Source organism: Zea mays, chromosome 5 (genome assembly GCF_902167145.1).
Source record: "Zea mays cultivar B73 chromosome 5, Zm-B73-REFERENCE-NAM-5.0, whole genome shotgun sequence".
NCBI classification, from domain to species: domain Eukaryota; kingdom Viridiplantae; phylum Streptophyta; class Magnoliopsida; order Poales; family Poaceae; genus Zea; species Zea mays.
In genome coordinates this window covers 72026681-72038815 of record NC_050100.1, presented here as the reverse complement: position 1 = coordinate 72038815, position 12135 = coordinate 72026681, and the positions used below count along the sequence as shown (strand labels likewise).

Genomic DNA, 12135 nt, shown 5'->3' with positions numbered 1-12135 from the left:
TCCGAAATAAAGGCCTCATCCACACACAATATATATATTATGCACTATTTTCAAGTTTATAAGATGACAAATATAAAATATAGCAAAAACACATACTTGTTATCCGATGTCATTAAAAATATCTTCTAACATTTTGTGATACAAATCATCGCTTATACTATTAAGATCAATCTCATCCAACAACTTCTTTTAGATACATATAATCGACAAACCATTTAACCTCTCTTAAGTCATTGCTGACCTTAAATAGTTCAAAAAATATTTCAATTTTAAAAATCTTCTCTCCGTCGATGCAACCATCATGTGTATAGTAAATAATACTCTCCCTGTATCAAAATAGAATTTATTTTGCTTCTCTAGTGGATTCCTCATCATCTAGTTGAATATAGACATAAAAATCAAGAGTTAAAACAAATACTATTTTAGAACGAAGTGAATATTAGATAAGTAATTGAGACATTAGTTTAACAATCTAAACGAAACTGATCGATAGCGCATCGCTCTTGTGTATTTATGTCTAGGGTAGATATCCTTAGCGGGGAAAAAGTGCTAACGTCGAGTGGCCAGAGGGGCCCTCTGTTTTTGGGGGGCCCAGTGCGGCCGCACCCTCGGCATCCCCTCAGGGCCGGTCGTGCTCGTCGTTGGAGAACATGTCTCACACCTGACGGAAGAAGTTCCCTCGTACATCGTCAGACATCAGGCGTGCATCACCATACGCGCTTGCTTAAACAAAAAGACAAGTGTGTGTTTGCGAAAAGAATTAAAAGCAGGACGACACAAAAGCTACTCCAACGGTGGCGAGGATGACGAACTGGTCATTATTGTCGGTCCTCCTCTGCGTCACCTCCGGTGCCGAGATGACACCATAGTTCTTGATATAGTAATCGTCGAACGTGCGCGACATGACGAGCCCCGACGACTATTGGCTGTGCACCTCGGGCAGCGAGGTAGTATATACCATAGAAGAATTTAGTAGCGGTTCTAAATTTAGCGTATCGTCGGCCCCTGCGTTTTAGGGACCAGGTGTACTAAATTCTTCTATGGTGTATACGCTAAAGACTTAATTAGTACCGGTACTGAAGCCTTTTATCATATTTTTGTACCGGTTTGTAGTAACCACCCTCATTCTTAGAGAACACTCACCTTCAAGAACACAAAAACGCAAGATTGTAACAAAGATTCACATTTGAACCGAAGATTCACAGAGTTGAACACAAAGATTTTGGCATTTTGCTCGGTTATCCATCAGGGTCATTTTGGCATGCATGGTCCATTGCTCCCTGTGCCTGCAACCTATCGGGCCTTGGAGTGCATGGTTGGGCAAAGGAAAGGAATACATGCATGCAATTAGTAAACGTCACTATCACTCTCCTGATGATCTCGTCTCGTCTCATATGTGTCCACAGCAGCAATAATTGACCCTGTGTTGTGAGTCGTCCTAGCACCCGGATTAGCTAGCCACCAGCAGCCTGCATCTGATGCTGCCTGCCTAACTCAGAATTCTCCGTCTCGCTCTACGCTACGCTACGTGGTGGCCGGCCGGCTTTACAGCCACCACCACCGATCAGACCAGCCTATACCAGATGTATGGATAACGTACGTGTGTGACAAGAATATGAGGCCTGAACCAGTTAGGGTGTGTTTGCTACTTTCTTGCCCAGTTTAGCAATGGAGCCATGCATGGAAATGGAGTGGAAACGCTCGCGTCGTGCTAGCTGCTTCTTCCGGTTCCAGCCATGGAATGGAATTGCATGCATGCACTGCGCAGCATCCGAACAATTTTTGACGTATACGGACACACGGCAGAATGCAGTTCCGGTTCCTGCCTTGGCTACCCCGCTGCATGCGATATATGCTGATTTGATGCTTGCCGCAAGACCTGGGACCAACTATAATAACTAACGTGCGAATTTTGGCAACAACACACACATGTGCGTGTATACGTGATGAATATATGCGTCGGTCAAGTCTCAGTTCTGGTGAATTCAACGAATCAGGGAGTACATCGCAAGTAACAGCCCAGGGCAAATAATCCGCAAAACGAAACAAAAAATAAAATAAAACTTGTATCATGCTGAACCATTTCTTCTAAGTTCTTAAGTAAGGCGAGCGAATCCGGTATTAGAGGGTCATCAGGCCCGTTTTTTTAGCTGCCAGACGACATTACACGAAAACTGTTTTCCTGTCCTTTTACCTCCGGAACTAAATCCTGCTACTCTACCTTTTTGTTGCCTTTGGAACTATCATCATCTTGCTCCTCTTCTGTACTGCCTTCCTCTGACTCAGTTTTTGACTCGTCAAACTCCAGTAGCTGCGTGTGCAAGGAAGGTGGTCAGAACTCAGAAGGCCCTCCCCATTCCGATACATATTTTACAAGGACAATCTCCTCATGGCTAACAATAGTATTGATAAAGAGTGATAAGTATATGTACCCAAATGTACAAATGAAAGGTCCATAAGGTGCCTGAGTCAGTCAGTTACTCCGAGAGTTATTTGCATTCTTTAAAGGGCACTAGTTCAGACCCAATACTTAACTACAGTAGCTGTACTAAGAAATTTACTTTTACCATGAAATCATTTTCCTGCATGTGTAACGCTAGTTTTTAGGACGTGACATGCTTTTGTAGTAACATAACATCTAAGAGGCAAGCATATTTAACGTGTCTAACAGTTCATCTTTTATTTAACTTTTGTGCTACTCAAAGTTCAAGGCAAAAGGATGAGCTGCAGCAAGTATTCAGAATCTGACCTGTTTCACTTCTCCATACCACAGACAGGGAACAGCGACAAAACCAATCACACCAGGAACAAGGTATAGTAGAGCAGGCTGCAATAAACCCCGCCAAAACAATCATAGTATTAATATTACAGGGATGGCAGAAACAAGGAGAAACTAGACAAATATAAACCTGAGTAACAGAACACACCTGTGCCGCTTGAAACCAGTTCATTACAACGATGGTCACCGTCATACCCACAGCGTATCCCAAAAATGCACTGTTGAAGTAACGCTTCTTGGTACCTCTTGAGACATCAAAGCGCAAGGCAAGTGCGACGAATATACCTGCAAGCAAAAGTACACATAACATATTACGTGCTCAATGACTCGGAAACTGCCTAAATTCAGATTCAAATATCACAGTTTTGTATTGGTTAGATCTCAACCAAGTAAAGGGCGCCCCTGAGGACGTAGACTTAAACTAGGGGGCTGAGATTGTCTGCTGAGAAGCTCTGGAATGATATGCAACTTGAATCAGTAGAAATTACAAATTGTTTTCTGTTGATACACTATTGTGTGGTCCTCCAGGGACCAGGAATGGACACACATATTGGTTGTATTGCCAATAACTTTAGGCTGCATTGCATGCAACAAGATGGGATGGCCTAAAAGTATATCTGAGCATGGACCTAACAATATGGTGCAGAGCATGATCTCAATCCAGTGGGACGAATTCTAGTTACAACATTTGATTCTCTGTTGAGTGCTACAAAGAATACATAGATACCAAAAGTAACCATGAATCAACAAAAGCAAGAGCTCTATACAGCATATCAGTAAATGCTTCTTATAGACATTCTAAGAATGTTCCAATATGTAGCAGTTTGGTACATATACAGCTTGTTCGCTGCGGCTTGCTGCGGCTGCAATCCGGCTGCGGCTGCGGCTTCTACAGTATTTTTCTCTCTATGGATTGCAGCTGCAGCAGTCCAAACAGCTGCAACAGTGTCGGCTTGTAGCCAGCCGAACACGCCCATAATTTAATCATGTAGAACAAAGTTGACGCTTGACACTCCTACAGAGGCTGATATTACTGTTCAATAAAGAGAAAAATCTGCATCACTGCAAAGCAGAATATAAACATAGCACTAGGAAAGAAATTTTCATTACTAACCAGGTATTACAATGTCACCAAGGCCAAGCATGGAGAATGGCCGTTCAGCGTCTGCAGTTGGAAACAGAAGCTGTACATAACCAAGCAAAGCGAGATCAGCTGAAGCATATGGAACTAACTGAAAATGGTATTAACAAAGACCAAGTTCAGTAGGAAAGAGCCACCGACCTTTATTGGAGCATCGAAAGATTTAGCCACACTGACCATAACTGGAGTGAAGAACACCCAGAAAATGTCATACACAAAAAGTCCACCCTGGAAAAAGGAAAAGGAAAAATGCATTTACATATGAATGTAATTAATGAACATAAAATAATTCAGATGCTCTCAAAATGCAAGGGCTAGCCCCAATTACTTTGAACTATTAATCTATTATACATCAGACAAAGGTTATATATTTTAATATTCATCATATGGTATGAACCCAATTCAGAGCTTGCTAAGAAAAACTATTTTTTCTAAGGTTTAATAAGTACAAGACAAAGTCCATGCTAGAAAAACAAATCATCAAATTAAATTAAATTTACCAATATGGCGACACAGCTAGGACAATAATGCAGTCAAACAAATGTTTTGATCAATACTGGGGGAGAAACAACAGAAAGCATGAACTGGATTTTGTTTCTAAAATATACTAATGATTTGACAATAAAAAGAAATTGTACACATTTAAATCCACATACAGACAATAATCAATACTTTAAGATTCCTGTAGTCCATAGGAGATAGCCCCTTTCATAGACAAATAAATTTAAGATATATTAAGACCAAATTATCCGTAATAAACCATAGATATATAAAATGTTACAGTGGTGATTATGATAGTGCAGAGATAATAAAATAATAACAGGTTTGTGACAGAAATAATGTGGATGTGTTCTTAGAAGTTATAACAGAAAATAGAAATATTTAGTGTTCAGGCCATGAGGCCAAATCAAGCAAACATTAGGGAAACCCTTACCAAGAGAATGGCTCCAGTTTTAAATGATCCCAATGACAGCATCTCAATCCCCTGCAAAATTGAACTGTCAAGGTTCTGGTAAACTAAAAATGGTGTGTAAAACAAATCAAATGAATTTAGGCTTCATCCCATAATCTTTAGTAATGCATATTAAATTATTAATGTTAAACCATGCAAACAAACCTGAATACAGAAAGCCAATCCCAGGACATTGTTTGCAAGCCAATGCTTCTTTGACGCATACCACAAGCAAAAGAAAAATCCAGGTATTGAGGCAATAATCTGGGACTTTGTGAACTCCACCGAGAGTGCTGAATAAACAAATTCATGGACTTGAACAATCTTCAAGAATAAAGATAGTAAAGGGAGGCTACTGCCATAGTTAAGAGTCTAAGGCTCATAAGAAATCAATATCAAATGCAAGCGTTGCATTAACAGTTAACACCATGACAGCCATTGTAATTGAAATCTTTTACTACATCTATCCAGATGGAGAAATGGAATCTTTCATATCCATAAAAATGTTGTAAACAAAGAATATACATCCATGCCAGTATTAGAATTTCTAATGTCACAAAAATGGAAGCTTCCATATCCACATGGAGAAATATCCTTGTCTGTAGCAAGGTTGAAAGAGACAATGGTGAAAAAGTCCAAGTTCATTCAGTACACAAAATGATACATCGACTCTTAGCCACCAGTCGCCATGCGAAGAAGTACTTATAATACAATCAAATAGTGCTCTAAAATAGCACAGAAAATATAGGGTGTAGTAACGTTTCAAGATCTGCGTCGCTGGATCAACAAAACCACACACAAAAGAAAGGGAGTCAGAATCATACAGTGGAAGAATGGAGCCCGCCAGACGATGAGATTATCATTCCACTCTTTTGGAAGAAAACGTTTTATAGAAGGAAGCAGTGTTGCGCTGCATAAGAACGGCCTCATAAATACAGCACATAAACAGCTTAACATGTCTGCAAAAGACGTTCCGAGAAAAAATGGACTTACGAGAGAGCAACAATGCCTAGAATGAAAAAGTAGGCAGTGAGCACAGCGTTGACCAAATCTTTTGAGAGAAACTTGAATAGAAGGAACAGTGATAAAAGCATAGCGCTTCCAACTAAAGGGAACCGCATAGCATGCTCCTTGGACATGGTCTCCTACATAACAAAAATTGCAAAAACAAATCAGTTGGTCGCATGACTTACAAGTCATAGTAATAGGCATCAGATACATAAACGTGTATTGCTTACAGAAGGTGGAGTTGGCTTCACAGATCGGTAGCAACCCACATAGACAGTAAGGCATGCTGTCAATACCACATTCACATTTGGGTTTACGTTAACCAGAAGTGGAGCCAAGCTCAGACCTGCATATTTGTAAAATACATATGCTGCTGAGGTCGGCACAGGCTTGTTATATCAAAGGGAAAATAAGAAGGTAAGGAACACTATAAAGGCAGTGATGGCTGAACTGCACAATCAACGTACAGGCAAGAGCCAAACTGGCAGCTCGTTCATGTGCCCTCATTGTTAGGAACCAATCTGGGAGTCTAGCAATGTGACCTTTGTTGGAATATCAAAGTGAACCTGCGAAGATGATGATGCACAAGAGAGGTGTTAACCCCGGCGTCATACAAATAAGGAGATAGCAGAGTAAGTTCTGATCTGAAGCAGCTAGTGTTTTAGTTTTCAATGGAATAATCAGTAAGGCTGACCGAGGAAGAAATATCCAACAATAGAACAGACATGATTTTATCCAATTTGTTTTCCGTTTAGTCGTTTACAGTCCCCAATCCAGAAGCTGAGTGTTCTGTTCAGCAGTACTGTAAGCTCAAGGAATGCTTCAGCTACTCACACTGAAACCCACAAGTGCATCAAGGATATCTCCCAAGTTCCAAGTAAAATCATGCAGTAATGCATGCCATAGCAGGTTGTAATGGTTCTGATGTATTTCATCTCATAAGACAATTCCCAAATTTTCCACGTGATTAACAGCATCAATGTCTCCTGAAACCAACTTAGCAGAAGCAGCTCCCAGAGATCTGGTCCGCAAAACCCAGAGGCATAATTTCATTTCATTTTTAACGCATATGTGAGAATAAGACCATGAACTTGTATTGCCTAGTCCTACGGGGTCAGGATAATCGAACGGAGCCATGGGTGTACGGGTTAGATTAGCAGGGCATAAACGATAACAGCAATCTGCAGGCCGCAGCAAAACAAACACAGCACGAAACTAACTGGACTGACGCAGACAGTAAGATTACGAACCGAAACCCGCAGCCGCAGCAGAGAAATGAGAGATCTCGCTGCATGAAACGAACCCGTGGAACGTAGGGTTTACTCACCGAGGAACGAAGAGATCAGTCACCGGATCTCGAGCTTTTGTTGTCCCCGCGCCGCCGGTGCAGCCCCGGCAGATGAAGGTTTTGGCGGGGGCGACGAAGAGAGGAAGGAGCACGGCTGACGGTACCGGCAGCCCGGGTCTCCGCGTCCCGTCGCCGGCGGTGAGGCCGGCTGCACGGGATGGGAGGTGGAAGAATTCGGGGACGGGCGAGAAGGTAAAATGGAAAGGGGAGGAGGGGAACGGGGGGAGTTGATGGAAAGGAAATCTGGGGGTGTGGCCCACCAACCCAGAGTACTTGTGACTTGTGAGCTGTGACGAAGTTGATCAAAATTAAATTACATCCGGTGACAAAAAAACATGTGTGTATAGTAAGCTCGGGATAATTTTTTGCCAAACTATCAAGCTAAGTCCAAATTATATTTTTCTATATAGATTTGTTTTTGCTATATATTTAGACATACATTATATCTAAGTATATAGTAAAATGTACAAGTCTAAAAAAACTAAAATATCTTATAATTTAAAATGAATAGGTGGTTTTAAGACATGTTTATATGTTGTAAATATTTGTTGATAGGACTTGTCAAATGGCCAAATTTTGAAGGGTTCTCAAAGTATATTTTATCTAGAATAAAGAAAATTGGTGGTTAAATGTATGCTTCGTAATCGTGCAAAACAAAATTTGAAAATTGGCATGTATTTTTTACTTTTAGAGGTATCGATTTTGAAAATAAGAGAGTTTTTTAGACTATGGTAGATATATACATAGAAAATTATATCTATCCATTTATATCTCTTGTAAAGCTAAATCCTAGAGTGATTCTTCTATCTTAGCGTGCAAGTCATCTACATCATCTCTCAATACTAGTAGTTAATAGTCATATCATTTCACTAGAGATTTTCAATCTCTTAATGCAAGATATCCTTATTGCCATCAGTAAGCAACGGTTACTACTTTTAATATTATATAAAGAAATATAGAAGATACAGTTCTTGTGTTGCATACACTTGAAGTAAAAAAAATACATGCTATGGAATTAGACTGGTATATATAGAAGATACAGTTTGTTCGTCTGGCTTTAATCTGCATTGTCTTTTACTGCTTCTAAAATGTTATGTCTCTATAAATTGCAGCTGGTAACCCCATTATTTTGTCATATTATTTATGTTAGAGTGAACATACTGATCATTATTTCATCTTATTATTTCTGTTAGAGTGGACGTACTGACCACTTTAATCCAAAAGCTTACATCTTGTTCGTTGCGTCTTTAATCCGACCGATTTTTTGTATTTTATTCATTTTTTGAAAAACATTTATGTTTAGACCTCTAGACGACTTAATGTCGTTTTTGGAACCTATACTCGGTATCATAGGTCATGTCACCGAGGCAATACATATCGGCGTCATAGCCTATGGCGCCGAGGTAGCTGCTGCGGTGGTAGCCCACGTGGACACTGTGGGGGATAGATACCCCCAGGTCCACTAGAAGGCTGGAAGGCCTCGTGAAAGACTCTGGGCCCATTATTTCGCAAGGCCACCCCTTCATGGGCCAGGGGAGGAATCACTGTCAGAATGGATCGACGCAAGATTGGATCAACTCGAGCCCAGGCGACTCAATGGATTTAAACGTTATCAGCAGCATTGATCCGATTCTCCCGCGCAGCGCCCTCAGACGTCGAAACTGAGAGCACCTAGAGGGGGGGGGGTGAATAGGTGATCCTATAAAACTTTAAACTTAAGCCACAAAACTTGGTTAGACGTTAGTACAGTAATCGCCAAGTGGCTAGAGAGAAGTCTTAGCAAAACACAATAACCACAAGAGAATAATCACAGAGATGACACAGTGGTTTATCCCGTGGTTCGGCCAAGACCAACGCTTGCCTACTCCACGTTGTGGCGTCCCAACGGACGAGGGTTGCAATCAACCCCTCTCAAGCGGTCCAAAGACCCACTTGAATACCACGGTGTTTTGCTTGCTTTTCTTATCCCGTTCGCGAGGAATCTCCACAACTTGGAGCCTCTCGCCCTTACACTTTTGATGTTCACAAAGAATCACGGAGTAAGGAAGGGATGAGCAACTCACACAAGACTCACAAATCAGATCAACAACACGCACACAAGTCGCAACAAGAGCTCGCAACACAACCCAATGAGTTCACAACTCCAACAAGAGCTCTATATGCTATCACAAAGAAACAAATGCGCGGAATCGATGTCTTGGTGCTTAGGAATGTTGTAAGTATGCTTGGTGTTCTCCTCCATGCGCCTAGGGGTCCCTTTTATAGCCCCAAGGCAGCTAGGAGCCGTTGAGAGCAATCTAGGAAGGCCGATCTTGCCTTCTGTCGACTGGCGCACCGGACAGTCCGGTGCATACCGGATACTGTCCGGTGACCGATTTCCTTCCATAAATGGCACAGTCGACCGTTGGCAGCTTGAGAGCCGTTGGCGCACCGGACATGTCCGGTGTACACCGGACAGTCCGGTGCCCCCTTCTAGCCGTTGGCTTGGCCACGTGTCCCGCGCAGATCGCGCGGCCGACCGTTGGCCCGGCCGACCGTTGGCGCACCGGACAGTCCGGTGCACACCGGACAGTCCGGTGAATTATAGTCGTACGTCGCCGATGAATTCCCGAGAGCGGCCACTTGTGCTCCCAGACTCAGCAGAGTCTTGGCTGCTCGAGCTAAGACATTTACAATTGGATTTTTCCTGTTTCCAGCACTTAGACACAATACATTAGTCCATAAAACAATGTACTAAGTCTGAGAAACATACCTTTATCCTTGATTTGTACTTTGTCCACCATTTTACACTTAGGCACTTGTGTTGGACACTAAATCACCAAAATACTTAGAAATGGCCCAAGGGCACATTTCCCTTTCAATCTCCCCCTTTTTGGTGATTTATGCCAACACAATATAAAGCAAGTAGAACAAATACAAAATCAATTCAAATAAGAACTCAAATTTGTTTTGATTCAAATTTGACATATATGGATCACTCTATGCCACCACTTGGTTTGTTTTTGCAAATCAAACTCAAATTCCTATCTCTAAGTCAAATCCACTTGTAGAGACATGAAGAGAGGTTTTCCAAAGAACTTTGATCAAGAATTTCAAAAACTCCCCCTTTTCCCATAATCAACACTTCTCCCCACAAGAGGCCAACTTTTGACATAAGAGACACTAAAAGAGTTTTGCTAAACCAAAAGCTCTAATCTACTATTTTCAAAATTTCTCAAGTGGTAGCTGATCCATCTATTGCTTTGGCCTTTATTTTCTCCCCCTTTGGCATCAAACACCAAAACGGGATCAATCTTGGCCCTTTAACCCCATTGCCTTACCAAAATATTCAATTAAGAGCAAATAGGCAATAAGAGTTTAAAGATGAACTTGGAAAAGTTACTCTTTTCATCGGAGTGAAGTGGAAGTCTTGCATGGTCCAAGTCCACCTTTTCCCTTTCAATTCTCCTTCGAGACTAAATCAAGCAAACTCAAGCATATGGTTAGTCTCAAAGGGTCAAGTTGTAACACATCTCCCCCTAAATATGTGCATTACTGGCACAAGGACTTGTGAGGTCCGGGGAGTGCTTGTACAATTTGAGCACCATAATAAGCAACACAATGCAGAATGAACATGATCAAAGGCATAAACACATGTATGCTACAATTTAATCCAAGTTCCGCGAATCTAAGACATTTAGCTCACTACTGTCACACCCGGTTTTAGAAGGCAAACCGAATGCGAACCATGTACGTGCCAGGATCAGTTATTCACGTACACAGCAGTTACATAACATGGACATCATCACACGGTGCTCAGAATAGTACTAAAAGGGAATAATAGTTGATTACATCATACGTCTGAGACGTCCATATAGTTCTTACAATAAATCAAAGTGTGGAAAAGAAACGTAGATAAACGCGGCCTTCACAGGCAGCCGACTGGGGGTTGCCGCTAACCCACACCTAGAACTCGTCGTAGTCTTGGAACTCCTGGAAGTCTCCTTCCACAGCTTCATCTTTGCCTGAGCAGTGGTTGCAATGCTGACAACCTGGGGGGGTTTGGTGTGTAGAGCAAGGGTGAGTACACATCAACATACTCAGCAAGTATCCTGTTTGGCTGTAGTGGACTAGCTTTATGTGGGGATAAGTCAAGCAGTTGCTTTTAGTTGGTCAGATTATTATCACTAGTAGAGAAAGCCAAGTTTTAGCATTAACCCAAGTTATTAGCCCGATGTACCCTTTCCAAACGGAAAGAATACCACTTACCAGCACCATAGTCATAACCAGAACCATCGATCTCATAACCACCTGTACCATAATGTCTCTGATCAAGTACCACTAATCACTGGAGCTCCCTTGGCCGCTCATAACCGCGAGCACGGCTGATATATCAGTTTTCAAACACTCTGCAGAGGTTGTGCACTTTACCCACAAGCCGTGATTCCCTCTTGCCTCGGGCCGATCAAACCCTTAAACACTACCAAGGTGAATAGGCAGGGTTTCACTACGTAGCCTTTACAAAGATTCCCCGGGGCTGTAGCCACCCGTTAGGTTTCCTAAATGTACCGCACTCCTCCCCAAGGGACAAATCAACCTTGGCAGAGCGAGCCGCATACACCGAGCCCCATTGATGGCACGACGGCTAAGTGAACTACATCCCGGATCCTCTAATTATTCAGCTAAGGGCACCCCATTCTACCCTCATGGTTGCACTGTTTTCCCGGGCGGTCATCCATAGAACAGGTCCTTACGGAGAGGCACTCGAGAAACCGCTCGAGCCCCCTTGAATATCACAAGTACAACATCATAATAAGAGAAGGGAAAACAACGTATCATAGATAATCTCATCATGTTCATTGATTAGAGTTAAGCAATAGCATAAAGCTAGGTAATAATAATCCAACCCAAATAGGTAATCAAGGACA

General features: G+C 41.9%; 1 protein-coding gene and 1 long non-coding RNA gene across 2 annotated transcripts; both read right to left on the bottom strand.

Moving 5' to 3' along the window:
- Window positions 1-3216: 3216 nt before the first annotated feature.
- LOC100217073 (uncharacterized) lies at window positions 3217-7383 on the bottom strand. Its single transcript, NM_001143443.1, has 10 exons — window positions 7208-7383; window positions 6348-6446; window positions 6111-6226; window positions 5866-6017; window positions 5697-5782; window positions 5038-5165; window positions 4855-4905; window positions 4062-4148; window positions 3894-3963; window positions 3217-3812 (listed from the first exon to the last, which is right to left on the bottom strand). The coding sequence occupies exons 2-10, from the start codon at window positions 6385-6387 to the stop codon at window positions 3760-3762; spliced, it is 783 nt and encodes a 260-aa protein (NP_001136915.1). The 5' UTR covers window positions 6388-6446; window positions 7208-7383; the 3' UTR covers window positions 3217-3759.
- Window positions 6200-7464, bottom strand: LOC109939498 (uncharacterized). Its single transcript, NR_161214.2, has 3 exons — window positions 7208-7464; window positions 6348-6446; window positions 6200-6226 (listed from the first exon to the last, which is right to left on the bottom strand). It is a non-coding gene; the product is annotated as an uncharacterized lncRNA (long non-coding RNA).
- Between the last annotated feature and the right edge of the window lie 4671 nt (window positions 7465-12135).